Source organism: Apaloderma vittatum, unplaced genomic scaffold (genome assembly GCF_000703405.1).
Source record: "Apaloderma vittatum isolate BGI_N311 unplaced genomic scaffold, ASM70340v1 scaffold12606, whole genome shotgun sequence".
NCBI lineage: Eukaryota > Metazoa > Chordata > Aves > Trogoniformes > Trogonidae > Apaloderma > Apaloderma vittatum.
The window spans coordinates 122,690-150,353 of record NW_009722399.1 but is presented as its reverse complement, the minus strand read 5'-3'; the positions used below and the strand labels follow the sequence as shown (position 1 = coordinate 150,353).

The window sequence follows — 27,664 nt, the reverse complement described above, 5'->3', positions numbered from 1 at the left end:
CAGCAGATTTTCTTAGAGTAATTTATTAGCGCTTTGGATTTTAAAGTCCTAACTGTGTGTAGGCCCTCTTACAGAGTAACTGCTATGTTTTTGCATCAGTATGTGTTCTGAAACCTCCCCCAGTGATGTATGTATGAGCTGCTTGTGTTTTTTCAGAGCAGAATAGAATTTCTTCAGTATGTGTAAAACAATAGCACTTGTTATTTGGTGTGTGAAATGTTTTACCATAAAACAGTAAGATATACTAAACAGCTTTTTAAGGAAAACAAAATGATCTTTGTATGTTGTGTTGCAAGGGAGGGAGGGAGACAAGAGGAAAATACTTGGAAAAAATATAAGGTGCAGGTATGCTGCAAAAGAAATCCGTTTTGCCCCAAGCCTTTGGCTTCTTACAGAACATCTGTCACACGGCTATTCCTTTCTAAACTTGTTGGATTTTGCCTGAGCTTAATTCCTTGCAGAAATATTTGCTACAGGGCTGTTCTCTTTTTCACTGTGTAAAATATTTAACAGAAAAAAAGCTGCATGGGCCTGTTTGCCTTCAAAATTTGCCTTTCATAAAGATTGCTTCTGTCAGCAACCACATGTTTATGTAGTATTGTGAATACTTGCCCAGAGTAGTAGTAGTTTGCAGATTTTAGCAGATGTTTCATATCAGTGTGGATTTCATTGTTTATGAAGATCCATTAGCTCAGTGACACAACGCTTTTCCTAATAATTAATAGGATAATGGAGAGAGCTTATTCAATTTTAGCATTAAAGAAATTGGCTTAGTTTTATGGACTGACTCTTTTTACTGTAATGGTATCTTTTGTAAAACAATGTAAGGCACTAGAGGTTGTAAACCGCTTGTTCATTATTAGAATTGGGGAATATCTTAAGGCTCTCGGGTTGAGATTAAGACTAAAGCCTACTTATTTGGAAATTGAACATCTTATTCCAGGAAAACATAAATTCGGATGGCTTTTTTTATTTATTCTGAACAAGCTTTTTAAATTGGACTATTTTTTTTTTCAGATGGATTTAAATTAATTGGAAGCTTGTGAAGTTATTAAGAATACTTGCAAATACTTATTCTTGGGAGCAGATGTTTAAGTCATGATTAACTTGATCTAGTAGCACTTAAAATACTCAGGGGAAAAAAATAAATCTAGCAAGCATGATTCTAAAAAATGGAGAGAGCTGAAAATGTCCTTGCTCACAAGGACTGATTCCTTTGGCTGTTTAGAAATGTCCCTGCTGTAGATCAGCTATGTTTTCCAGTCTTCGTTACTGGAGATGACCATCTGGAATTGCTCTTTCTCAAACACTAGCTACAACACAGAGTGTTCAGGTGTCCTTGAGGCTTTAGGGGTGACTGTCTCATCATTCAGAGGAATTATTCAGAGATCCTCTGTGTGAGGACCTGTGGCTTCTCTCCAGAATACCTTGTGTGTGTAGGGAGAGTACTGAGTAACAAAATAGGTTGGGTTGTGTGCTCTGAGAGCGTGCCTTCCTGGGTACTCTTTGTATCTGAAGCTTAAAAATTGCATGTTGCTTTCTGCAAGTTTGGAAGAGTGGTCCCACGTGCCTGTGCTGTGGAAGCAAGCCCAGGCATGGAGCTGAGAGGAGGTGTGATGCCTGAATAGGAGGTGGAAGAGCAGAAGTTCAGGAGCAGCAGCTCTCCCTCAATGGAAATTAGGGGTTATAGCACAATGGGGAGCAGGTGGAAGTGCAGGGGTAGGCGAAAACTCTAGGGTGGTCAGCAGAAAGTGAGACTGTGAGGGCTAGAAGGAGAGGGAGGGAAGAACACCAGGAACATGGCTTGCTGCGGAGGGCAGGGCAAAGCTGAGGGTTCAGATCAGACTGCGGGACAAGATGAAGAAGAAAGTTCACCTCCCCATGTCATGGTCTGATGTCATGTGTGTGGTACCTCTTGTGCAGGGTGTCAAACGTTTTCTTCACGTGATGCAGCCCTGTTCTGTACTGGCTTCTGTAGCTCCTCAGGGATAGACATGCATTTGTAAACCGACAGGTGTCAGAGATCCCTCTCTTCCTGGTGGGTCCTTTCCTGCATTGGCTTCCCACCTTCCTCTCCTGTTTGCCTTGGGGTCCTGGTGGCACCCCACTGGCACACACAGTGGCTGGCAGGCAGCATGACTTCTTTTCTCGGTGGAAGCACTTCAGGGCACTCATCGCCCTTCCTCCTCAGCTTCGCTTGCTCTATAAGAAACTCTTTGGCACTTAATTATGTTTTAACAGCACTCTCTTTTCCAGACTATTGGAACTGGCCGGAGCTGGAAACGGCAGCTCTCAGCACCGTTTCATCAGCAGACAGGCTGTAAACAGGATCACATAACAGCATTACCTGCCTGCCTTCAGTGTGTGCCAAGAAACAAAGACAGAGCCAAGACTGAATCCAGAAGGAGCCCCACTGAGCTTTGGGGGTCTGGGGAGGTGTCGTGTTCCTTGGCCTGGTGTGTGCGCCCACGGCATTTAAAGACTTTATGTGAATTGAACAATGTCTATTGCTTTTTAAAACGACAAATTCTTGAGTACACACAAGTTAAACTGATGCAAAATATGACAGAAATTCTGATGTAGCTTGTATTTAGCTTACCACTTTCAGGGGAATGATTGAACTAAGTGAGGGTGGACTTACTTGTCCGTCATGTTCTGTTTATGGTATAGTGTATGAGGTAGGAGACACAAATTTGAGGGGAAGGTAGTTTCGGCTTATTGTCTCTCATATTCTTCAGCTGCACACATACAAACTGCTGTGAAAAGCAAACTAGCAGGAAATCCCAAGCACCTTGCATAAAAACAAACTGAAGCGAAAAGGAAGCAGCAAAAGCCTCAGGTTAGAAATAGGAGTAGGTAGAAGTAGAACTGGAGTTTATTGATCGAGGTCTAGGCTGACTTTCACCCTTAAGCAGTAAAGTGAAATCCTAAATCACCTTCAAGTGGTATAAAGTACACCTGAGCAGAGCCTTCCAGTGTGGTGGTTGTGCATCGTGGGGCACTGCTGCAGCCTGGAGCTCCTGTGGGGCTTTCTTCAAAGCATGCTGTGGAAGCTCTTATGCCCAGATGTCCATGATGGCCTCATATTTTTGGACCTTAGTGGAAAAAAATTAACCTGGGCAGATGTCAGAACTTGCAGTAAACCAAAGGCCACCTGAGGATCTGCTTTGTGTTCTGCATGACAGGGTAACATCACGCGTTTCACATGTAAACCAGTGGCTGAAGCTTTTCTTGTTGTAACTTGGAGGTGAATGCTAATGCGCTGACAGGAAACAATACAATTTCTGTTGATAACAGATGGCTTCATTCTCCACCCCTTTATTTATAGATTACGGGATTTATATTCATGCCAACTAAAGCTTTAGGCATCAAAACAAATGTTGAAATTTTTTAATTGCCTGTTAAAAATCATGTTCTTATTGTCTCTTTTTATTTCTAAATAGAGGTGTCTGTTTAGAAAACTTAATTGCAAGTGTCAGCATGTGCCTTAGCTTGGTTTAACCTATGAGTCTTGGTAAACTTTCTGGGTTTTCTTTTAAAATGGAACAAAACCACAAAGAAACTGAAAACTCCCAAAGCTGTAACAGCAGACTGTCAGTAGAGGGCATCACTCCATTTTTCAGTTTTTATTTCCATCAAAGCATAGCCTGCTTGTATACTTCAGTTGGAGAAAGCTTGCTTTTATTCTGCAGTATGGCAATATTGATCATTTAAATTAATACATAATAGCTGGATCATATATTATCCCTTTTTCAAGGAAGGAATTCTAGGAATATGTGTGCCCGTGAAGTCTTGTGCTAAATTATAACAAAGCTCTGATTTAAAATGCAGAAAAATCTGTGTGGAAATTACTTCTGTTTTAACAGAAGAATGACAGATCCAAAGGCTCTTATTCTTAAATTCTTTAAATCCATTAATAAAAAAAGGAATATGTTTGTTCTTTACAGTACTATAACTTTATGCATAAATACACATGGAAATACAGTAATTATAAATACAACCTCAGCTGCTGCAGAAATAAATTTATTAGAAAATTTTAGACTTTCTGCAGGCAGCCGTACATGGAATCCAGAAGGAGCTGATGGGCCTGAAGGGCCTGTTTTGGCACAGCTTCAGGCTTCTTGGCTCTAAAACAGAGAATATACTTATTGTAGTGAAGGTATGAAGTTTAGGGGAAGGAATTGTAACTAATGTAGACTTGGGGAAGCAAGTGGTGAAAGTAAGGCTTCTGTGTCGAAATTAATAATGCTTTATAGTTTAAAATGAGGAAAAAAGGAAGAAAATTTGAATTTTAAAGATGTGTCACATAGTAGGTCTGTGGCTGGCACAGGACTGTGAGAGTGGCACTCATGAGTAGTTGTTCTCACAATGAACAAGAGATCAAGAGGTCCTGGAGAAAGCACACGTTCATGATTGGTATAGGAAGGATTGTGTTATGAAACCATTATTTTAAAATCAGTAAATGAAAATCAATGCTAGATTTTTTTGTTGTTGTTGTTAGCAAGCATCAGTGAGGAAACCTCTGCTCTTATTCTCTGCTAAGATTCAGAGCATGAAGCAGCAGAGGGAGTTGTCCTTGCTCAGGGTGGGAACACATGTTTTGAGAAGCTGAGGACATGGTGACAGAGCAGTTTGGGCGCTTAAAGATCTCTGCTCAGCCAAGATAGGAGGGAGTGCCCAGCTGTGGGCTGGGGAGCTGCAGTGACCCTGTGTCCTGGTTTGATGCCCTGAATGAGGGCTCTCCGCATGGCTCCACTGCAGGGTTTTGATTCAGACACTGGTGTGTTTCATCTTTGTAAACCAATAATACCTACTTGAAACATGCACATGCAAAAAAAGGTAGAGAAACTGAACAGAGCTAAAACCTTGTCGGCAAGATGGTGCTGCCCATGATAATGTACTGGCAAGTGCTAATGACCTGGTAGATTTGTGTTTGTGTTTCATAGGTTTTACAGGATGTTAGGTTCATTGTAAGAAGAAAGTGTTTAGGTAAATCTTAGCTTGGTGAAGAAATTCTCCTCCAACGCTAAAATGTGAACTGAAAAGACTCAACCAATTCTCGCTGAATTCTTTTTGGCCTGTCAGTACTTGATGATGATAAAAAAACTGATGTCGTTCTGGGAATCTTCTTATCCCTTAAATCTTTTTTTTTTCTTTTTTTTTTTCCTCTTCAATCTGCCTAAGTCCAGTCTGAATGTGCTGTTTGTGGTACATGTAAAACTGAGAATGAGTAATGTTGAGCTTGGAAGAGATTTGTAAGAAAATCTTAATAGCCTTCTTACTAGGTTGGTTTGCTTTGATGCCTAGGTATGCTTACATCGTATGTCCGTAGAATCTACTAGGGATTACTTAAGAGGAGATCTAATGATAATCAGTACAGGTTTTTTCTACCTTTTCTAGTTTTGTTCTGTTAATGGACTTGGCCTTCAAAGCTTGCTCTACACTGTAAGTTTTCTCCCCTTGAGGATTTTAAAAGTTTAAAGCTCCTTCATTTTATATTAGAAAGTCTTCAGAGAAATTCTCTTTTATCTTAAAATATGCTTCACAGTTTGAGGAGCTGTAATGATGAGTTGCAATGTGAATTCACACAGTTTTGCAGTGGGACGAGTGCGTAAGGCAGATTTGAAGTTTTAAGAGGAGATTGGGATGCGATTTTGCTCTCTGCTACTTGAATTACTCGCTGCTTGCAGCAGCTGTGGATTTTCACTGTTGGACCTTTGCTGCTATTGCTGATGTTCATGGTTGTGGGTTTATTGTTTTGCAGTTTATGAAAATGACTAAGACTACTGGTTTGTCAGAAGACATAGTGTGGAACTGCAAAATACTGCTGAAGGAGAGGGATGTGGTTCTAAAGCTCATGAATAAATGTGAAGACATCTCAAATAAACTGACAAAACAAGTAACTAGGATTACTGAAGATGGAGGATGTGAATGGAACATAGAGCAGCCCTCCATTCTGAATCAAAGGTATCTGTCCCTTTGTTATACCTACAAGGGTGTCAGTGATAAGGTGTATGACACTTGGCAGCTCCTAGTGAGCTAGATAGTGGTGTGTGACTCTTGAGGGAATCCAGCAAGTATTTTTGAGTCTATCAGGAAAGATAGTGAGGAGAATAAGAACATAAACCCAAGAAGATATAACAGTGCTCAATACTTCATTTTACTGGCTCCAGTAGAATGATGTAGGTGAGTGTAGAAGCCAGCCTTGATTGATGAGATTACGAGTTGGCAACTTATTTTGAACAAAAGGCCAAACAAAACTGCTTCTGTAACGGGGGGACTTGTATTTTGAAGATGCTAAATCAAAATGAATCTGTGCAAACTTATAAAGTTTATCAATGATGCTTCGTCTCTGGCCAAAAAATGCTGAACTAGGTGACTTTGTGGGTTGTGTTTGATGGTTTGTGGTTTTTGTTTGATGCTGACGTCACCAGTAATTGCACAATAGAGCAAACTTAGTGATGCAGCTGCTAAATGCCACTTTTATTTTCTGTGTGTTTTAAAAATTAGCAGTTGTATAACTGCTTTAAACTGTTTTGAATCACTAATTTCAGCAGAAAGGCATTTATTGTCATGTACAACTTGAACAGTGCTTACCTGAGGTGTTTGAAATATCGGATAAACTACATGGAAAGTTCAGAAATGCTCGTTGGTATTCAGGTGACTGATTAAATAGTTGGTGTTTTTCACTGCATGAGGAGATCTGGAGCATGTTAAAATATAGGCAATGTTAAATTTATTGTTCTGTGATTAACCTAAGTCTAAAGTTGTGTTTCATGGAGAAACAAATAAAAGATTCTAACATGTTAAGCTTGATTTCTTAACAGTTTGGAACTCAAGCCGTATCAGAAGATTGGTTTGAACTGGTTAGCGCTGCTGCATAAGCATGGTTTGAATGGTATATTGGCTGACGAAATGGTAAGTGTGAAACTGATTGAGTCATTTAAAAATTTGCAACAATTACTTTAAAGTCTTTCATTTCCTAGAAACCCAGATCGACTTATAAGTGATTTGTTTTAGCTAATATGACTTAAATTGCAAATGTCTTCTCCAAATGTTTAGAAGCTGCTGAGCTCTTACTTTTGATTTGAAAGTCAAAGGTGGCCTAAGATTGCTGGACACTGGTAGTTACAAGTCACATGGTGTCTTCTGATGCAGTGAAAACAGTTTCTACCACTAGATGTTATCCTCAAATCATTCATTTTAATAGCTTCTTGCCCATAAACATTATTCATTTTACTTGTCTAGCATTTAACTGTAGTGAGCATTTGCCTTCTGCATTTCTCCATCAGTTTCAAAACAGGTAGTTAAGGGTACAGAAAAACTGTGTGGGTAGAAACCTTTTCTGTTTCTCGAGCATTTCAACCATCTCTTGTCATTACACTCCCTGTAAGTTTTGAGGTAAGAGAAAAGCTTGTGGGTTTGAGGTTTTATTTGGTGCCAACCCCACCAGTAACTACAACAGAGCAAACTTAGTGATGCAGCTGCTGAATACTAAATGTTTTAATCCTTACTGCTCTTCATTTTGTGATGAGCCATGAGTTTGCTTCACTAAGACTTAGGCAGTGTTTCTCAACTTCTGTGTGATTTGTATTTGTAGGAACTACCTTGTGTGCCTGTTTTGTGGTAGACAGGAAAGTGAGTGTTGGCAGGAACATAGCCTTTAATATGGAAATCAGATTTTAAGATAATTCCACTTTGGAAATAGCTGGAATATTCTTTGTACAATTGGCTCAAATGGAAACAATTTGTTTCCAAGTAATCATTTGTCTGCAGCACTATTTTAGGAAGGTAATTTTTGGAGAAGGTTTGTGAGATGAACTAAAATGAAAAGCTTCATAAATGGAAAAGGCGAATCCTGATGATCGAATGTTGAACTGAAAAGTTAATTGAGTTTGACTGCAAATCCAACTTAAGAAGGAATTGTCTTCTGTAGAACAATGTGGTTAAAGAGAATATTTTTTTTCTATGCAGATTTTGTAATCTTTAGTTAACATTAACTATGCTGTAATTGTCTTACAAGTACAAAACACATTCTGTAGATTATAAATTTTGTTTAAATTGATTTGTTTTCTCTTAGGGTCTAGGAAAAACAATTCAAGCTATTGCATTTCTAGCTTATCTCTACCAAGAGGGCAATAGGGGTCCCCATTTGATAGTTGTGCCAGCTTCAACATTAGGTAAGTTACAAGCTTCAGAGTTGTTGGTTTGTTAAAAAAATAGACAGACCATGATACAAAGATAATTTTGTGAAAGAAATATTTTTTATGGTGATATTAAACTCCTTAAGTAATTTGAATTGGAATGCAAACCATCTTGAAGGCATGCTTGTTCTGAACTAATTAGACCTAGCATGGAAGCTTTTTTAATATGCTCTGTATGCTTCATAAAAAAAGATAAAGCTGCTTGTTACTATTTGAATCTGTTTAGCAAAGTAGTCTTGTTAGTTACTGAATATTGATTGAAATTCATAGTCTTCAGGCTATATTGAGGATTAGGTTTCATGGCATTTGAGACTCTATATTTTTTTTTCCTCTTTGCTGCACAGAATCTGTCAAAGTAGATCAAAATCCCAAAATTGCGAGACTGACTGTCTTTTAGTTGTGTGTTCTGATTGCTTAATGACCTCAATCAAAAGCAGGGAGAATAAAATATGTCAGTGAAGCTGATAAGTTTGAGCAGAAACTAGTTCACTGGAGTTAAATTCTGTTTTGTTGAATGATTATAAAGGAGAAAGTAGCAAGTTTAATATAGAAAGAAAATGCTGCTCTCAATATAAAATGCTTACTTGGGCTTTAAGAATTTAAAACATCAGAAAAGTTTTCGGTTCAACATCAGTTTGAGATTGCTTTTAAAGTCCCCTAGAACCTTTTTTTTTTTTTTTTTTTAATAACTCTTAAAAATGCATGTTACTTAAAACCTGAGGTGTACACAAAGGGGTAAATGAAGGTGCTTTCCCAAAGTGAATCTTAGAGGTCCATGAATTGTAGTGACAGGCTGGCCCAGGCCCTCCAGCCCAGGGATGCCTGGGTGGAGCGCTGTGCCCGTGGCTTTCCTGACACTTTTCTGGCGACGTCCTCAGCCCTGGCTTTTACCAGAGTGCTGAGGTTTGGGGTCAGCATTTGTGTTTGACTGTCAGACGGCTTCCCCTTGGGCACGGTAACGTTGCCGGTGGCCGCTTTGCTGGCTGCACACCTGGAGCTGGGACGGGCTGTCGGGCTTCCTTGCCTACTCCTGGAGGCACTGTCTGCCCTGATGAAACACTTGTGGATGCGAGTCCTGACAAATTAAGTGATTTGCTTTCTGAGGAATTAACCGTTTGGGAGAGAAAAGTTAGGCGTTGTACTGTTTTTAATGCAGGGTCTGTTTCTGTAGGAGCTTAAAGTGCAAGCTGGAAAAGCAAGAGTTTTTTTTAAAGCCTGGTTTTGGGTGGTTTAATTTCCGTTCATCTTACCAGTTTTCCAGTGTTTGAGAGAAAGTTTCTTAACCTTTGGGAGAAGTTAAAGGACTGTGTTTTAAAATCAGACATTTGGTTTAATGCTGAGATCTATGTGAAGTTATGCAAGACTTAACTATAGATGACTTAGGTTTTATTTTAATAATGTCTTACAGATAACTGGATAAGAGAAGTTCATCTGTGGTGTCCTGAACTGAATGTCCTTTTTTACTATGGTGAGGAATTCAATTTAGGAATGAATCCAGTAATACAGTTGCTTGCATGGTTAGCCTAAAAAAAGATGAATTGCTCGTGGGATGATTGTTTGAGACAGTTGTTTAAATACACATATTTATTGCTGAATGTATTCGTGTAGTGCCTTAATTTTGTATGTGTATAAGTACACGTAATTGTACTCATTCTATCTTTTCTTCTTTTGTAGGATCCCAAGAAGATAGGAGACATCTCAGGGTGGACATTAGTAATAAAGTTGTTGATTTCAATGTGATCGTAACTACGTAAGTACTGTAATTAAATAGCGAGTGAGATTTATTAGCTCCTACTGTCCTCTAGTGGTACAACAAAGCAAACAATATCTTGAGTTTGGTGTGATGGGAATGGAACTTATTTTTGTTCTCAGGTAATGTTTAGGGTTTTATTAATGTGTAACAGATACTATGTAATAGGTGCTTTCGATATCATCTATCGATTACATAAGATACATGTAACTTTGTAATATATTTGCACAGTTTTTTGTAAAGTCTTACTGAGAGCACTGGCTCATCAAGTAGACTGTAATTATTTGCAAGTAGTAAATTGTGTTATGACTGGTTACTTCTAAACAATTTTACTTACTGTCTCTCATTTATTCTTCCCATAGCTCTTAATTTAATTTGTGATATGTTCATCTTAAGTTTGCATTTAATGTGTCTTATGATGTTTTTCTCTGGCAGATACAACTGTGCAATTAGCAGCTCAGATGATCGAGGACTGTTTCGCAGGTTGAAGCTTAACTATGCAATTTTTGACGAAGGTCATATGCTCAAGAACATGAGCTCTGTACGCTACCAGCACCTTATGACAATTAATGTAAGAGGTTTAATTATTGTTGAGTTAGCGAGAACAACTCCTATTTGTTCTCTTTTGTAGTTATAGACTGGGGGAAAATGAGCGCTAACTGTAAAGTTCATGTATGCCTAATGTTCCAGGAACTGCATATGCAAGTGGCTCTAGGGATTGGTGTGGTTTTAGGAGTGGGCCCTGTGTTGTGAACTCTTTCTGGGAGACAAGCTCCCGAAGAAATGTGACACATTTCCTATATCATCATTACACTGACAGTAGTAGTGGTTCAGTTTCAGCATTCAGAAGTTTTCCAATTTTATCTCACGGTAGTAAAGATTCTAAAAATGCTATTCTGATAACTTGTGCTAAAACAGCGTGGTATTTAAGGACCTACTTTGATAGGACTGTGCAAGAAAAGCTAGCTTTAAAATATCTTCATTCAGCAGCATTTTGAAAAAGAGAAAGTTTGAGTACAGCTCTTCCTTTGATTATTGTGATTTAGCATGGCAGTATTTGTATACTTAGAATCACTTACTAGGCCTTATTTTTCAAGATCATATTTTCATCACAGATCTCTTTAAGAAGCTGATCTTTCAGCAATGGTTGTACTTGCAGTTCAAAATGGTGCCTAAGTACTGTATGAATATCCTGGTCTAGCTGAGAAGTGTACCTGCCCACGGCAGGGAGGTTGGATTAGATGATCTCTAAGGTCCCTTCCAGCCTAGGCCATTCTATGATTAGAAGAGATTTGATACCAAAGTAAGAATTAGCATGTTAAATTATAAATAAAAACAAATCCAGTAAACAAAAACTAAGCAAAACAAACAAGAACAACTCAGAAACAGAGCCAAAAAGGCTTTTCTTATATCTGGATTAGGCTTTTTGAATAGTCTTAAATTGATTACTCAGTTCCCCACAGATCTGTAAACTGTTTTATTGACTTACCCAGGAAATTATTGCAAGAGATCTAAATATATATTGAGTTGAAATAGTTATGATTTAAACCAAGCTTATTTACTTTGTTCTCCATAGCTGCCTTGTTTCTGCCAATATCCATTTTTATCCTGTTTGACTAGTGTTTCTCACTGCTGTCTTCTACTTTGGACAAACAGGCAAAGAATCGCTTGCTGCTAACGGGGACTCCAGTTCAAAATAACCTTTTGGAATTGATGTCCCTCTTGAATTTTGTCATGCCCCACATGTTCAGCAGTAGCACAAGTGAAATCCGAAGGATGTTCTCTTCAAAAACAGTAAGTTTGCTAGAACACTGCTGCATAGCTTCCATTTTATTGGTATCTTGTGGGTACAGGTAATGGGATTATGAAAATCTGGAAGATGAAGCAATGAAGTAAACCGTTTAAAATAAGAATGTGTTATAACAGGGTAGCTCCGAATATTAATGGTCCTGTTAGATCTGTCTGTTCTGCCTGGGTTTTTCATCAAGTTAGAATAACTGAGGCAATGTTGTCACAACTGAAAACTTCACACTGTAATTGAATTCTTGCAATATTTTCTTTAGAAGAGTGCTGAAGAGCAAAGCGTATATGAAAAGGAGAGGATTGCACATGCAAAGCAGATAATAAAACCATTTATCTTGAGAAGAGTGAAAGATGAGGTAATATTTTACCTTTAAAATAATGTTTTCATGTTATGAAAAAGCCTGATAATCTTGGAGACTAACAGTAGAATTTGAGGTCAAACTTTGTCAGCACTAGTTGTAGCTGTTTATCTAGGAAGAGCAAGAAACTTGAGCTGTCTTGCAAGTAAAATATGACCTGTTGCAGCTTTGGGTTTTGATGCTTATTATTTGCTGACTCTTTACAGTTGGGAATTTTAGTTAGGAAAGATCTCCAAAAGATTATTCAGTGCACTGCTAAGCAATGAGAAGTGAGAAATCCTCCACATTGACCGCAGAAGTATTTGACTTTTATAGTAATGATGTTTTATTTTAACTGGAAGGATTAAGGCAGTGAATACGCATATATGTATTTGTGTATATGTATGACTAGAATTGTGTGATGTAAGGTATTTTGCTGTCATCAGAAATGTTTCTTTTTCATTCTAAATTCCAAAACCTGTTTAAATTCGCCTGGTTTGAATTGCGTATATAAAGAAAGGGAAAACGTAATATTGATCCAAAAAGTGTTGCTGTGCTGTGTACTTGCCTATATTTTAGTAGTCAGTAGATTGAAGAGGGTTTCTCTGGTTAGCAGGGGAGTAGGCTTTGGGTATTGCATGTATTGTTTTGTGCAGGTTTGGAGTGTGCAGACCATGCTACTTGATGGGGGGGGTGATGTGTAATCCAAATCAAGTTCTGCGTAGGTTGAAGGGCTGGCTCAGTAAAGTCACAGGCTTGTAAGATAGTACAGAATTACTGACCTTTCACTGCAGTCCAGTTTATACCTGATATGTTTTTATTTTGCCAGGTCCTTAAACAACTACCTCCCAAAAAAGATCTCGTTGAATTATGTGCCATGTCTGAGAAACAGGAACAGCTATATTGTGATCTCTTAAACAAGTTCAAGAAAACTATTAATAGCAATGGTATGTGAAGGTCTTTTTTTCCTTTTGCTTAATTTTTTTTTCATGCCCGGACATATGTCAAATATGACTACAAAGCACTTCCTTTGTAAAAAAAAGACTAATACTCATAAACTGACTATATCATAGAATCATAGACTGCATTGGATTGGAAGGGACCTATAAGGTCATGTAGTCCAAGCTCCTTTTTTTTAGGAATGTCTTTAACTGGATCAGGCTGCTCAGAACTCCAGCCTTGGGTGCCTGACCTTGGATGTCTCCAGGGGTGAGGCCTCCATCACCTTTCTGGGCAGCCTGTGCCAGTGTTTCACCACCCTCATAGTAAAGAGCCTCTTAATGTCTAAATCTAACCTGCTCTACTTTAAAACCATGGCTCCTTGTGCTGTTGCTGCACACCCTTGTAAGCAGTCCCTCCCCAGCTGTCCTGCAGATCCCCTTCAGGTACTGGAAGGCTGCTATAAGGTCTCCCCAGAGCTTTCTCTTCTTGCAGGCTGAAAAACCCCAACTCTTTCAGCCTGTCCTCCATAGGAGAGGTGCTCCAGCCCTTCGATCATTTTTGTGGCTCTCCTCTGGAAGTGCTTCAACAGGTCCGTATCCTTGTGTTGAGGGCTTCAGAGGTGGACACAGAACAGAATCACAATCATTGGAGTTGAAAGGGACCTCTAGAGATTATCTAGTTCAAGCCCTCTGCTAAAGGATTGCCTAGAGCACAGAAGCACAGAATGTCAGGGGTTGGAAGGGACCTTGAAAGGTCATCTAGTCCAACCCCACTGCCAGAGCAGGATAACCTAGAGTAGGTCACGCAGGAAGGTGTCCAGGCGGGTTTTGAATGTCTATGGAGAAGGAAACTCCACAAGCTCCCTGGGCAGCCTGTGCCAGTGCTCTGTCACCCTCACAATAAAGAAGTTCTTCCTCATATTTAGATGAAACTTCCTGTGTTCCAGCTTGTGCCTGTTGCCCCATGTCTTGTCGTTGGGCAATATTGAACAGTCTGGCTTCATCCTCCCTGTGCCCACCCTTTAGATATTTACAGATCTTTATATGGTCTCCTCCCAGCCTCCTCTTTTCCAGGCTAATTTGTCTTGCTCTCTCAACCTTTCCCTTTAAGAGAGATGCTCCAGATCCCCAGTCATCTTTGTTGCCTTTCGCTGGACTCTCTCCAGTAGTTCCTTGTCATTCTTGAATTGGGGAGCCCAGAGCTGGACACAGTACTCCCTCCAGGCGAGGCCTCACCAACTTCCCTCTAGTCCTAGTGCACCCCATGCTGTCTTAAATTCACCTCCTCAAATACCATGGAGCCTTTTAACTGTTTCCTTTAACTCGGCCACCTGATGTAACAGATCATCAACCTGCTTACACTTTGTGCAGCTACTTCCCTTATCTCCAGGGAAGGGTCTTGACACCTATGACAAGCTGCTGTCTGGGTGGAAGCCTCTTTGCCTACCAAATCTGTCTGAGTGGAAGCCTCTGATATCACCAGGGCCTTTCTATCTAGAAGATCCAGTGTTAGCTTGGGGTGAGTGCCCACCATTCTGGCTGAGACCTTGTATATCCCTTCTATTAACTTTTTCTAAGTTCAGATAATAGCTGAAGTGTCAAATTCAGTTCCTACAAATGAAGTTCTCCTGAGGGATAAACGTGTCAAACAGATATCTGTGTGCTGCTTTTGATTATACCTTATTTTGTTTACAGAGAAAAACTCAGATATGGGAAATGTAATGATGCAACTTAGGAAAATGGCTAATCACCCTCTCCTGCATCGTGAGTGTTACACGACTGAGAAGCTCAGGACCATGTCCATGCTCATGCTTAAGGTAAAGTGATGAGATTAAGCAATCCTTAATTTCTCAGAATTTTTAATGCAACTTAAATGGATTTTTTTTATTGTCAGTCTTCTGGTCAAAAGTGTGTCTTTGCAAAACTTAATTCATTGTTGCTGCTTTTAATTTCTCTGCATCTATCCAGTGCTCTAATCAAGTTCTGTATGTGTTTAATGCTGATTTACTTTTTTTTTTTAATATCAAGTATTAGAATGGAGAGCACAGTTGTGGGACTGCAGTCATCTCGTTTTCATTAGCTTTCCCTTAACACCTCTTCCCTCCGCTCCAAAATTTAAAACGAAAGTGTCTTGGGTGTGCACTTGAATTTACTAGTATTTTCTGAGTATCAAGAAATTTAATCTGTACAGAACTAAAATTGGGAAGGAATAAGTATTGAACTGTCGAGGATTAATTTTTTTTTGTTGTTTGTAATTTGGGGTTAATGCCTGTGGAGTTTGGGGAAAACTGTTATTTCTTTCTAAAGGATAAAGAAAAATATGAATGTGCAGCAGATGCTCTAAGCTGGCTTTGAATATCGTCAGCTTCGTTTTCACCTAAAGTCAGTCAAGGTTGGGGGAAGAAGTGACCCATTGGTGTTTATGAAGGATTTTTGTCCCTTTTTTTGATTCCTACTCATACCATCGTACTCTCCAGATGTGGCTTTTCTTTTCCTCTTTCTTCCAGGCATGACATCCCTCTACCCACCCTACATCTTGGGCTGGGCTTCCCATGTCTTCTACCAAGGATTGGACCTCCCTTTTAGGGAATGTGTCTTCAGGGGAAGAGGTCTGATACAGGGGTAAAAGGTCATAGGGCTTGATGGGAACTAGGTAATTGCTGTGGAGGTTGAGCATATACTTCTTAGTTTTGGGTAGTATGAGTTCTTATAAAAGCTAAATTGCAAAATAACGATACTCTGCTATAAACTTGGGATTGCAAAGTTCATCTTTTGTTGCTTTCATGAGTCACGCTCTGGCATTTGTCTATGTCTAGTTGTGCTATTTCGTTCTTTCAGAAATTTTGGATGTTACTATGTGACCGTTTTGTTTTTTTCTTGTCTGTCTGGTGAGATTGTATATTGCATTATTTCCCTTTATTTTTGGTAACAGGAACCCACGCATTATGATGCTAACCCTGACCTTATCTTTGAAGATATGACAGTAATGACAGATTTTGAGCTGCATTTGCTTTGTAAGCAATACTCTAACATCAGTGACTTCAAGTTAGACATGGATCAGATCTTGGATTCTGGGAAGTTCAAAGCATTGGAGCGCATTCTCTCTGACCTTAAAGAGAAGGTTAGTACTACAGATGGCTGAAACATCTTTTCCTGTCCATCTCAAGGATGGCTTTAAATAGCTGGTTAAATTAATGTATGCTAGCTGTATATGCAACCCAGTTGCTGTTCTGTGTAGTGTTACAAAGTGGTTTAGTGCATGCACAGCATTGCAAAGTGGTACTTGCAGCTTTCAGTGTGCAGCCCTGCCGACACATGTCACTTCAGAGACAGCTGAAATAAGCTTTCCAGTTTTTCCAAGTTTCAAAATGTTCATCCTGAGTTAACATTACTCTCTCAGTGTATGGAGATATAGCATCATTTTCACAACTCATGAACTGGCAATTGAATTTGGCAAATGACTATTAAAATAGTCACATGTGTGCTAAGCCAGTATAAAGGTAAGAAGAGGTCGCTGTTTTGAGCTGTAGGTTCAAACTGGCTTATTTTACAAATAAGCATGTACCGTAGCAATTCTTGAGCATCTCTTGAATTTGTGTGTATGTATTGAGTCTGTTAGATTATCTCAGATGAGTGCTACTGCTCTATATTGTGTGGAATATAAATTTTTAATGAAAATATTTTCTTGATATTTATAAGTGGAATAGATTTGTCACATATGCATTTGACGTGCGATTTCTGGATTTTTGAGTCACTTAAGTACAAAGTAACTAAAAAATTTACCACACTGAGAAAGGGTGGGCTAATGCAGCAGAAATACTGGATATGATACCTTCACTGGAAGTCAGTCCTGACTTGATGAATTTCAGCTTAGTGTTTCAGTTTGGAAAATAGGGATTCAGTCAAAGTAAAATCATATATTTGCACCAAGGAAGTATTTGTGTAGCTCGTTCTCCATAACTGACATGTTCTAAAACAACCTTTGTTATTTCCAGGGTGACAGAGTTGTATTGTTTAGCCAGTTTACTATGATGCTGGACATCTTGGAAGTTTTCCTAAAACATTGGCAACACAGATACATTAGGTTGGATGGAAAAACACAGATTTCTGATCGGTATGTGGCTTTTTTGCTGAAGATGAGAGAGAACAGATGAATGTGTGTGTGAGCAGGGGAGGTGACTTAAAACCCTTACCTTTGTTTTCCAGTGTGTAGAATCTGTGATCACTGGGCATCGACTGCAGAAAGGGTTTAAGTTGAATTTCAGATCACCTTAGTACACATGAGGCTGAGTGGTGCGTTTTAGGTGGTCGGGTTACACTCTTAGCCATTGAAATGATAAACGTGTGTCTTCAGTTCATGGTGTGTTTGATTTGCTTGTGTGTCAGCATGCTCTAGCGAAAGCTTACCTGTGGATATTCCTTAGAAGTATAATATATAGGTTACAATAAGCAGATAAACCCCTTTATTTCTCTAGGACAAACCATTTACTCTGTCCTTCACAGCTGAAAATGTTACAGCGCTTTTTTTTCTGTTTGAGGTGTGCTTGTTTTCTGCTGTTTCCCATTTCATGATTTGTAAAAAAAAAAAAAAAAATTTTACAATGCCCTTTGTTTTGAAAAACTGTCACCCTTGCTGTGATATTAATTCCCACTTACAGCTGAAATCTGTTACTTCCCTTGTATGTGCAGTTAGTACAGAAGACAGTGATGGAGCTAAATTTGTTTCATGTACTTTGGTCTTCCCTCTTCTATCATCCAAAATGTTTTTCCAAGCCTCTTTTCATTCTTTGCTATTAATTTGTTGCTCTGAGTATGTTTCTTTGGTCACTACTGAGGACTGTTGGTACCTTTTTTTTTCCTCCTGCCTAACATCTGTACCCCTGAGCTGCTTTGCGATGCTCCTGTCCTCTCTTTCAAAAGATCATCCTAACTTCTATCAGCAATTCTAAAGCGAAAATGTTTTCTCCAAGGTCAGATATGTATTTTCTTGTGTTCTGCAGGATACATCTAATAGATCAGTTCAATACAGATATGGGTATATTTGTGTTCCTCCTGTCAACCAAAGCCGGTGGCTTGGGAATTAATCTGACCTCAGCAAATGTGGTTATTCTTCATGACATCGATTGCAACCCATACAACGATAAGCAAGCAGAAGACCGATGCCATAGAGTAGGTCAAACAAGGTAGGACTTGTTAATTATGTTTGACTTTTCTCAGGGAAAAGCTCTCAAAGGAAACTACAAGGACAATATTCTATGATTAAAAATTCCATTTTAAGTGGAGACTTGCATAAAGTAGCTTTGATTTGTATGGGAGCTAGATAATTGTAATTGTCTTAGCGCACGTTGCTGCCAGAACAAACGTTATTTGCATTTTCCTCATTTTTCCAGTTATACATAACTCATTCTCTACAAACCCTCGAATTTCTGGTGCTAGGAACTATTTCAAGGCAGTTCTGAAGTCTTTGGGACTGTTTGGCAGAGCTGCATGTTCTCTTTAGGAGACTTCTAAAGTGCCACCCTATCATAAAGAGTGAAACCGTGGATTGTTTTAGAGAGATCTCCATCAGAATAAACTAATGTGAGCGATAAAATGCTTGATAACTGATATTCAGCTGTAGTATGGGATGAGGAGGAAGTTGAGTCATTTCTATTAATGGCAATTTTTGTGACTTTCTGGACTTTGGTAGTGACTCGGGGTGCAGAGGAAAAGCTTTCTAGCAGTGCAGAGCACAGCTGGTTGAGACAGGAAAAACTAGCAGCTCTTTGTATTGCCCTTTTTTTCACTTCCTCAGTCTTGTTTGAAAAACTGCCCTAGCATTCTTCCCTTTTGCGGTAATCCAAAGTAACTAAAAAAATGGATTTATCCTATTTTGTGGTTTTCAGAGAAGTAAAAGTCATAAAGCTAATCAGTAAGGGGACTGTAGAAGAATCTATGCTCAAAATCAGCCAGCAGAAATTGAAGTTAGAACAAGATATGACTGCAACAGATTCAGGTAAGTCACTTATGCATAATGATGTCTGGATTGGTGAATTAAGGTAGCTACACTATATTCTTCTGAAAAAAGAAAGCAAAGGTTCTTGATGCAGACAAGCTTTTTATAATTTTAAATGAACTAGAAAGATATATTTGTGCTGATTATTGCTTCGCTTGACAGGAAGTCCTCTCTGTGTCTGGCCCACAAATCAAAGACCAATTCCTACAAGTAAAGGATTTTGTACTGTTTGGGGGATATAGGTGTCTGTCGATGTGAAATATTTCGAGATGTACTAATGCTTCTTTTTTTATTCCTCAGGAGAAGAAGGAACCATGCGAGCAGATATAGCCACACTACTAAAAGCTTCATTAGGTCTCTAAAATGTAAATATGATATGGAATTCAAGGAAGAAAGGTAATGTTGTAACCCAAGGACTCTTACATTACTGATGACCGTGAATTTTATGAACATTTATAACTTTTTGTAGTTTCTTTATTGTATTCCTCATGGTATTGAAAGTTGTTAACACTGATAGCATTCTTTTGATGCTTAAAACTATAAATGGCCCAAATGTGCCAACGTCGGATGCTGAATAAATGTTATTTTACAGATCGTTTTAAAAATGGGGACCTAAGTAGTAATTGTTTAAACAAATCTACTACTGCTTAAGATTTGTCAGTATTTTTGTAATTATTTCTACCTCCAAATATATATATATATAAACTGTCTGTTTCACTGGAATATGCGTGTAGATTTTTTTTTTAATGTGCCTTATTTGACAATGCTCAAGTCTGTTTCTGCTTGTTTTGGTTCATTTGATGTACTGTACTGGTTTTGTATCAACTTGTTCAAATAAAATTCCACAGATTAACAAAACGTTTTCATTTTGTGGTTATTTGGGGGCAGAGGGCTGATGCATGTTAAAAATGAACTAGGCAACTTCCAAAGTAGCTGAAGTGCTCCGTTCGAATTGACTTGGCTTTATCCAGCAGTAGTTAATTAATCACAGTTTTGTTAGGATATTGATTATAAAACCAGAATTCCCACCAAATGGAACCTTCCACCCAGGTTGCAATTTTTCTGTCAGTCCTTGGTATAGATACCACATCTGTGCTGTGCCAATAAAGTGCCCTAAGCACAAAGCCTACATCTTTCTCTTTTCTTGAAGTTTCAGTGAATTTTGAATTCATCTCAGTGAAATGAAGAGCTTCAGTTATGTTGATAATGAGATGTGTCTCCACTTGAAGTTGATAACCTGCTAGCAAGGATGTGACCTGAGGAGGTAGGCGAGGCAAATGTCTGTTTCCCTGGACTCAGTAAAAGACTGAAATTCAGTTTTTTCAACTCAAGGTAGTTAAGATTCAAACTGCTGCTTTTTTATAAGCTGCGGAAAGGTAAATATGGGGAAGTCCTTACTGCCCCTGCCTTCTCTTAAAGCCTCAGCTGCCCTGTGCAGAGCTCAGCAAAATCTGTATGAGGCTGACTCTCTGGGAGTATTGCATTCTAGAATTCACTCTGGTTTCCAGAGTGGGGTTGATAGTTACACTTTTCTGTATGTAGTTATCATAGTCAGAAGACGCATCTTTTGAAGGAAATTGAACAATTTTATGTGAAGAGTAAGGAAGAGGAGCTGGAGTCCATGACTGATGGGTGTTTCAGCCTGTCTTCAGATCCTGCTAGTAATTAGTCAGTGAGGTGATCTGTGAGTTGAGCATTGGTTTTCTGTGGTTTGGTTATAGCTGTGGGGTTGGTTTGTGTTTGTGTTTTTTGGTGTGTTTTTTTTCTAACTGCAAGATTTCTGCAAGTACAAAAGGAAGGGAAAATGAAAGCTTTTAAAATGTTTTAAGTTTGAGCTATACTTTCCTTGGCTTTTACTAAAACGCTTCCTCATATTTAGAGGAAATTTCCTGTATTCCAGTTTGTGCCTGTTGCCCCATGTTCTGTCACTGGGCACTACTGAAAAGGCTCCATCATCCCTGCACCCACGCTTCAGACATAGACGTTTATATGGTCTCCTCCCAGCCTTCTCTTCTCCAGGCTAAATAGTCTCAGCTCTCTCAACCTTTTTCTGTGAAAGGGATGCTCCAGTCCCCCAGTCATCTTCGTATAGGACGGGAGAATGATAAGAATCAGTTTGCCCACCGTGCTTCTTTGATTTTTGTCTGTTCCATTGCACTAAATAGTGGGGTTTAACAGACAACCCACAAGTGCTTAATCCTGCAGTTAATGAGGTGGTCTTTCTGTTGAGCATGATCCTAACCCAGCTTTATCCCATTCTATTTGCATGTGCTTACCTGTTTGCTTCAAATGTGAAACGAAACAGAACACTTGAGCTGTAGAGCGGTTTGTGTGGTGTTTTGGTTTGGTGTATGTAAGCAGTTAGTGTAGTCTGGCTGAGCAGTGGTTACTCTTTAAACCATCACCTACCTAGATACGTAGTTTCAATATTGTGTGGGTCTCACTGGTGCCCAGTAATAGAAAAAGGAATAATGAGTTTAAGTTAAGACATAGGAAGTTCCACCTCAGCATGAGGAGAAATTTCGTTACTGTGAGGGTGACAGAGCCCTGGCACAGGCTGCTCAGAGAGGGTGTGGAGTCGCCTTCTCGGGAGACTTTCAAAACCCACCTGGATGCGTTCCTGTGTGGCTGCCCTAGGGAATCCTGCTCTGGCAGGGGGGTTGGACTAGATGATCTTTTGAGGTCCCTTCCAACCCCGAACATTGTATGATTCTATGATTCTGCGCTTTTTTCTTTTTTTTTTTTTGGTAACTGTTTCTGCCCTCTTCAGCTGGCTCACAGGAGGTTGTAGAGGCATCATCCTTGGAGATATTCAAAAGTCATTTGGACATGGTCCCGGACAGCTGGCTCTGGGTGGTCCTGCTTGAGCAGGAGGTTTGGACCAGGTGGCCTCCAGAGGTCCTCTCCAATCTCAACCATTTTGTGATTCTGTGTCCCTGGTTGGGAAAGATGTACGGGGGTGAAAAAAGATGCAATTATCTGAAATCTGTAGCTGAAGAATAGTGGAGAGTAGGTGATGAAGAAGGAAAAATCTGTAAAGAGCTTGAACAAAGCATGTAAAGAATTGCAAAGCGGGTGGAGATAGTGTATTGGAACGAGCAAAAGGTGAATATTGCTTTCAGTTTTGCCAGTACCTTGTTTGTCTCTGAACTGTTAGTGGTTGGTGTTAGTCGTACGATTCAATGAAATAATAATCCTGGTGGGATGGAAAAGCAAGCATGAAGGGAAATACTTTCCTAACAGTGGCCATTTTCAGCGCAGAGGATTGCCCAGGTTTGTTGTGGTTATCTGCTCACACCATACAGTGGAACCCTCTTGCAAGCACTTGTCTCCCCTTGAGTCTGTATAAACCACTTGCATCTACAGTGGTCCACAGTGCCAACATTTCCACTTGCCTGTTTTCCTCAGCGCTGGGAGAACAAACTGATTGTTTGCTCATTTGTTCTAAACCTGATTTCCACCACTGCCCCTCAGTTTGTCTCGGGCTTACTGGAAGAGAAACTGAGCTGCTGAGTATTTTTGAAACTGGTATGCCCATGGAGAACTGAAGAGGCTAAAGAAAGTGCTGGAGAAGTTTGTTAACTAAGTGGGTCATCTTTTATTTTTTCTCTTTTGCTTAGTATCTTTAGTCTTCTCACATGTTTGTCTTCTCTGTTAATTAGCTGCTTTCCTCCAGAGTGGAAGTACACAATAAAGTATTGTTGGTTCTGCATGTATTCAGAAAGGTTTATTCATCTCTTCTACCTTTCAGAGCCCACAGAAGGTTAATTGGGTTGATTTAACACTTTCCTAGTAGTGGAGGGAAGTGTGGTTGAAACCACACCTCTCAGGCTCTGCTGTACTAAATCAGCTTTTTAGCGTCCTTCCTATAAATGAATTCAAGTGCTAGATTGTAATTTTGGGTTATAGCATACCTATCTGAAATTTATTTAAATGATTCTGAAATTAATAACTTAGGATGGTTATCATGTTGAAAACTTAAACATGCATTTGTTTCTTCCAGTCTGAACAGCTGATCTACATTGTAGTCTTTGGTCTTTTCTGGATCCAGGCTGCAATGGCTGGAAGTGCTTGCACTCTGTCTCGGAGAGCCAGAAGCCTGGGGTATTTGTCTGCCAGGTCAGGTTTATAGGACAGAAGCGTCGTACTGCATACATCCCAGTAGAAGTCAGCCCATGTTACCTGGTGGAAATGGAAGAGAAAGCGAAAGAGAAATAGTTGATTATCTCAAAAGCTAGGACTACTAATATTCTCAGCAATCTGCAGAAATGAAATGTCAGTTGATCTGGTGTTTATGTATTTTATTTTTTTAAAAGCCTGTAATTATTAGAGCTAGTAATTAGGTTGCAATGCAAGGCTTGACTTAAGTAAAAATTGGCTAAGTAAAGTCCTTGCTACAAATGCTGCTCGCATTTTAATATTAATCTTACCTGCAGGTAAGTGTTGTAGTTCATTTCCAAACAGTTTTGGGTTTAAGTGGATTATGTTTTCACAGAGGGTTGTTTTTTTTTCATATTGCCCTATGAATTGATTAGTGATTATAAGTGGGGTTCTAAACAACTCCCATCTGTATCGACTAGTACAAAGGCATTTATAATGTCTGCGTCAACATACTTAAAAACAGGTTTAGAAGGTGCAAATCCTTGTGGTTTCCCTCGCTTTTCTAACAGTATGAAAAACAATTTTCACTTTGCAGTTGAGCAACCAATGCTGTACTGGAAAGAACAAAGAGTTAAAAGAGTTGGAAGAGTCCATTTCATGGGCTGGCACGAAATCCAGGAGCTCAACAACAGTTAATGGTTTTATTTTTCTGGCAACCTGATTGGTGTGGGAGAAATAAAAATTATACTTACAGACTTCCCTACCAGCCAGTTGTTATCCCCTAAGAAAGTATCCAAATCTTTCAGTAACTCAGGTGCTTTGTTGGTGAGGATATCATCAAACGCTCGTTTCTGGGGGAAAAAAACAGAACACAAAAGATGCCCACCAATGCATAAGCACTGCAGTCAGCAAAACTGTATTTTAGGGGGATGCTTATGTGTGAAAAAGCAAGCTGAAATTTGCAAAAAGTGATAGTGGAGTCATTTGATTTGACCCAAACTTCAGAGTACTTTCAGTTCTCTTTGAAAGAAGGAATGTGTTAACATCCAAATCAGTCTTAATACTGCAAACAACAATTATGTAAGTGAAGAAATGCAGAGGTAACTGTCATATGGATGCATGCAAAGAAGTGCTATAGAATTTAGGAAGGCTGAGATAATTACCCATGAAGTGGGTTAGATGCCCAAAACATGGCATTCACAGCTCAGTGTGCTGTGGCTTAAGCCGACTGCTCCCTTAATGAACACCTTGAGAGCTCCAGGATGCTGAGACAGGATGTGTGGCATGATGCGACTCATTTATCTCTGCTAACAGCTGTCCAGGCACAGCAAGATGGGAGCCCTTCTGTAGATTTGGGAAGAATCCATCTATAAAATGTATTTCTAATGTCTCAACGGCTGTTTTTTGGGACTCTTGGAGCTTAGGTTTTCTAGTATATTTCCCAAATCCCTTAAGCTCAGTATTTGTGTGCTGTCGGTCAGATGCTGGTCAGTTATCTTGTCTTACCAGCCCTGTGTGAGATATGGACCCTGGGTTTTGAGCTTTTGTTGGGTTTATCTTTGTATTTTTATGTACTTTTATGCAGAAATGAGATTTGAGGTAGTTAAAATAAGTTTTTAAAGGCTAAAGTCTGCATCGAAGGATATGTACCATAGTATTTGAATGCTAATGGCTGAAGGATGAGGTTTTGTATGGAGGTGATTCTCTGCTAGCTGTTCCCCATAGCAGAAAAGTTTTAAGGCTGCTTTTAGAGGGTTAGCTATTTCATTTGGATAGGGAAGCCGTTCATGGTTTTCTCTTCTCACCTGCTGTCAAGGGTTAGGGTTATCACTTCTGGTAGCAGACAGTGTTTGCAAGAATGTGCTGTTAACTTTAGAAGGTGCAGCCTCTTAGAAGAGACTGAGCTGAAAAGTAAAAATCACTGAACAGGATTGGTTCTGTTTAGCTGAAACCAGGACATCTGCATGGAAGCAATTGAGATTGCAGACTGTTATGATCACCTGGTCTGACCTATGTAGCAAAGTTTGTGCATTTAATGTGCTTGGCCTCATTTTGGAGGAACATACTGAAGCTTGGTTAGATAAACAGTGCACTACGGGAGTGACGTTAGCGCAACATCTTTGAAGTTCAGGTTAATGAAAAAAAGAAGCCAATTTAGATTAGAGGCAGCGATTTAGACAGTCCCAAAAAATGCAGTCTAAAATAAAATCATTATTTCTGCAGATGTGTTCAAAGATTTGACATAGTTTTCTGTTGTCTGTCAAGATATTAGTAACTGAGTATGGTAACTGTAAGTAACAGCCTGAAGTTTGCAGTCCTGAAATTTAGTATATGTACCCTGTCCTCCAGTATTTCCTTTTTTTTAAGTCCTGCCCACCCTGCAAAAAAACCCAACAACCTAAACTATTGGGTGATCATGAAGGTGTGCACTCAACCCTTGAAGCTGATGGGGACATGACTGAAGGGCTGAAGGGAGAGTCTGTGCCTGACACGGAGGGAGCTTTCGTGGGCTGCTTCCACCTCTGCTCCGTTCGCCTTGCTTAGTTTTCTCTTTGCTGCTGGCCAGAAACTGTAACACATCCTTTCATCTTTCTCTGGTGGATGTTTGTTTGTTCCTATAATCACTGGCCAGACCCGGGGAAATTTTCTGACTTTGCTGTGTGTAAAAGACTTAAATCGTGAGACCATGAGAGGCCACTTCTGCCACAAGGTGGTGGCAGCGTACCTGGGAGGAGAGGGAGAACAGCTAATAGTGAGAAAAATGTTAGAAATTCAAAGAAAAAGTTTCTTCATCTTCCTTGGCCTCAAAACACTGCCTTGCATGCAGGCAGGCATGTAGGAGTTGCCTGTGAACTCTCTCCCCTTTTAAATTAATCACTGGTGAGACGACCTGGGTCCTTATTCTGGAGAAGTGGTTGAATACGAGCTGGGACACATGCAGGCGTTATCACAGGAGTTTCCCTGTAGAGGAGTAGCGGTTCTGTGTTGGTAGTGCTGCCTCTACATTAACACGTCAGCAATAGTGTGGCTGTTCCTAAGTGATTAAAAATAATGAGTCAGCCTCCCCTCCCAAATCAGGGAACTTCAGAAAATCACTAGGAAGTTCACATTTCTGAATACTAAAACCTTCAGAGATACACTTTAGGATTTTCCTCTGCAAGATTTCAGAGTATTTCCATATAGTTTAATTATTTATTATTTCTTTGGAACAGCATTTTGTACTTCACGATCTCTGTAATAAGATGCCTTAGCCGACCGAAAACTGATATGATGAGACCTGTTGTTAGGCTACCACTTTCCTAAGAGGGTCAGGTCATCTACTTGAGTCAGAGCCACGTGGAGCCGTTGTGATATTGGAGTTAACTCATCCATCACACTCTTCCCCCAGCAGTTGATCTGCATGCTTGCGCTTGGGGCTCTGGTGAGAGGGACTGCATTGATGCCAAAAAAAAGCGCAAACCAGCAAATGCTGTAGGACTTGCATGCCACTGTGTGTTAAAGTACCCATGGCAGCGTGTTAGCCTGGTGTAATATTTGTAGAAGCACCACAGAGGACCAAGGTGGGGCCATGGTGATATGAAGAGTCTGGCTGCAGTGACAGTGAGGGATGTGCTCCCTGCACTCATTAGCAGCACCCGATATCTTACACCGCTCTGGTAATTGAAAAACATTTGTCCCTGGCAGCTGATGTTATTGAAGACTGATACTAAAACACAAGAAGAAATCAAGATATGGAAATGCAAAAAGAAAATAGGATGGAACTGTTAATCTTGTTGAGTTAGCAAAAAGAAAAACAATTTGAGCTTAGTCTTTGTGACGACATGTTGTGGTAGGATAAGGTCTAATGCTTTTAAACTAAAAGAGGGTGGATTTAGACTAGGTATAAGGAAGAACTTTTTATGAGGGTAGTGAAACACTGGAACAGGTTGCCCAGGGAGGTGCTAGAAGCCTCAGGACTCTGACCAACCTCATCTAGTTGAAGATATCCATGATTACTACACAGGAGTTGGACTAGATGACCTTTAAAGGTCCCTTCCATCCCAAAAACATTCTAAAATACAGGTATTGCACAGTGTTGGCTGGGGTGGAAGTGTCCTGTCCTCTTTGAACAGCAGTTTGATGTACACATGTACAGCATCCTCAGTTTAAGAGGAACTAATGAAGGGTGTCTCATGATGGCCTCATCATTTCCCACCAAGGCTGAAAAAAACTCTGGTGACACAGGAGGTAGGAGGGAGCAGAAGGCCTTGGCTGGATTAGCCTTGAGGAATAACCACAGAGCTCCTCCAGGTCAACTCTGCCAAAGTGGGGCGAGATGGACCCAGCAGTTGACACACAGCAGTTTCTCCAGAGGAGATGCTCAGGTGTCATGGCTCTATGTGCTATCTTCATTGAAAGCAGTGATTGACTTACTCTGACATCCTGATTTTTCTCTCCCCAAGGGAACAGTGTCATGAAATCATCTAAGGTGTCCACAATGGCATCAGCTAGCGCCTGTTCCACAGGAGTCTGACCTGCCAGACCTGTGGGAA

The 27,664-nt window shown here is 39.8% G+C and overlaps 2 protein-coding genes across 3 annotated transcripts in view; one reads left to right on the top strand and one right to left on the bottom strand.

Annotated features, from left to right (window-relative positions):
* Nucleotides 1-19,882, top strand: part of SMARCAD1 (SWI/SNF-related, matrix-associated actin-dependent regulator of chromatin, subfamily a, containing DEAD/H box 1) — a 45,814-nt gene extending 25,932 nt beyond the window's left edge. For both annotated transcript variants that reach the window (XM_009871768.1, XM_009871769.1), the window contains 15 exons: nucleotides 5,765-5,967; nucleotides 6,828-6,918; nucleotides 8,081-8,180; nucleotides 9,613-9,672; nucleotides 9,879-9,954; nucleotides 10,390-10,525; nucleotides 11,611-11,748; nucleotides 12,018-12,113; nucleotides 12,925-13,042; nucleotides 14,732-14,853; nucleotides 15,969-16,157; nucleotides 17,032-17,150; nucleotides 18,037-18,219; nucleotides 18,922-19,031; nucleotides 19,332-19,882. In XM_009871768.1, the coding sequence (XP_009870070.1) occupies nucleotides 5,765-5,967; nucleotides 6,828-6,918; nucleotides 8,081-8,180; nucleotides 9,613-9,672; nucleotides 9,879-9,954; nucleotides 10,390-10,525; nucleotides 11,611-11,748; nucleotides 12,018-12,113; nucleotides 12,925-13,042; nucleotides 14,732-14,853; nucleotides 15,969-16,157; nucleotides 17,032-17,150; nucleotides 18,037-18,219; nucleotides 18,922-19,031; nucleotides 19,332-19,393 (1,803 nt within the window). In that variant the 3' untranslated portion in view covers nucleotides 19,394-19,882. The remainder of the gene's footprint in view (nucleotides 1-5,764; nucleotides 5,968-6,827; nucleotides 6,919-8,080; nucleotides 8,181-9,612; nucleotides 9,673-9,878; nucleotides 9,955-10,389; nucleotides 10,526-11,610; nucleotides 11,749-12,017; nucleotides 12,114-12,924; nucleotides 13,043-14,731; nucleotides 14,854-15,968; nucleotides 16,158-17,031; nucleotides 17,151-18,036; nucleotides 18,220-18,921; nucleotides 19,032-19,331) is intronic.
* A 3,059-nt stretch (nucleotides 19,883-22,941) lies between these two features.
* Nucleotides 22,942-27,664, bottom strand: part of HPGDS (hematopoietic prostaglandin D synthase) — a 19,814-nt gene continuing 15,091 nt past the window's right edge. Inside the window, exons 3-5 of the mRNA XM_009871767.1 lie at nucleotides 27,546-27,655; nucleotides 23,885-23,983; nucleotides 22,942-23,213 (exon numbers count right to left, since the gene is read on the bottom strand). Of these exons, the coding sequence (XP_009870069.1) occupies nucleotides 23,049-23,213; nucleotides 23,885-23,983; nucleotides 27,546-27,655 (374 nt within the window). The 3' untranslated portion in view covers nucleotides 22,942-23,048. The remainder of the gene's footprint in view (nucleotides 23,214-23,884; nucleotides 23,984-27,545; nucleotides 27,656-27,664) is intronic.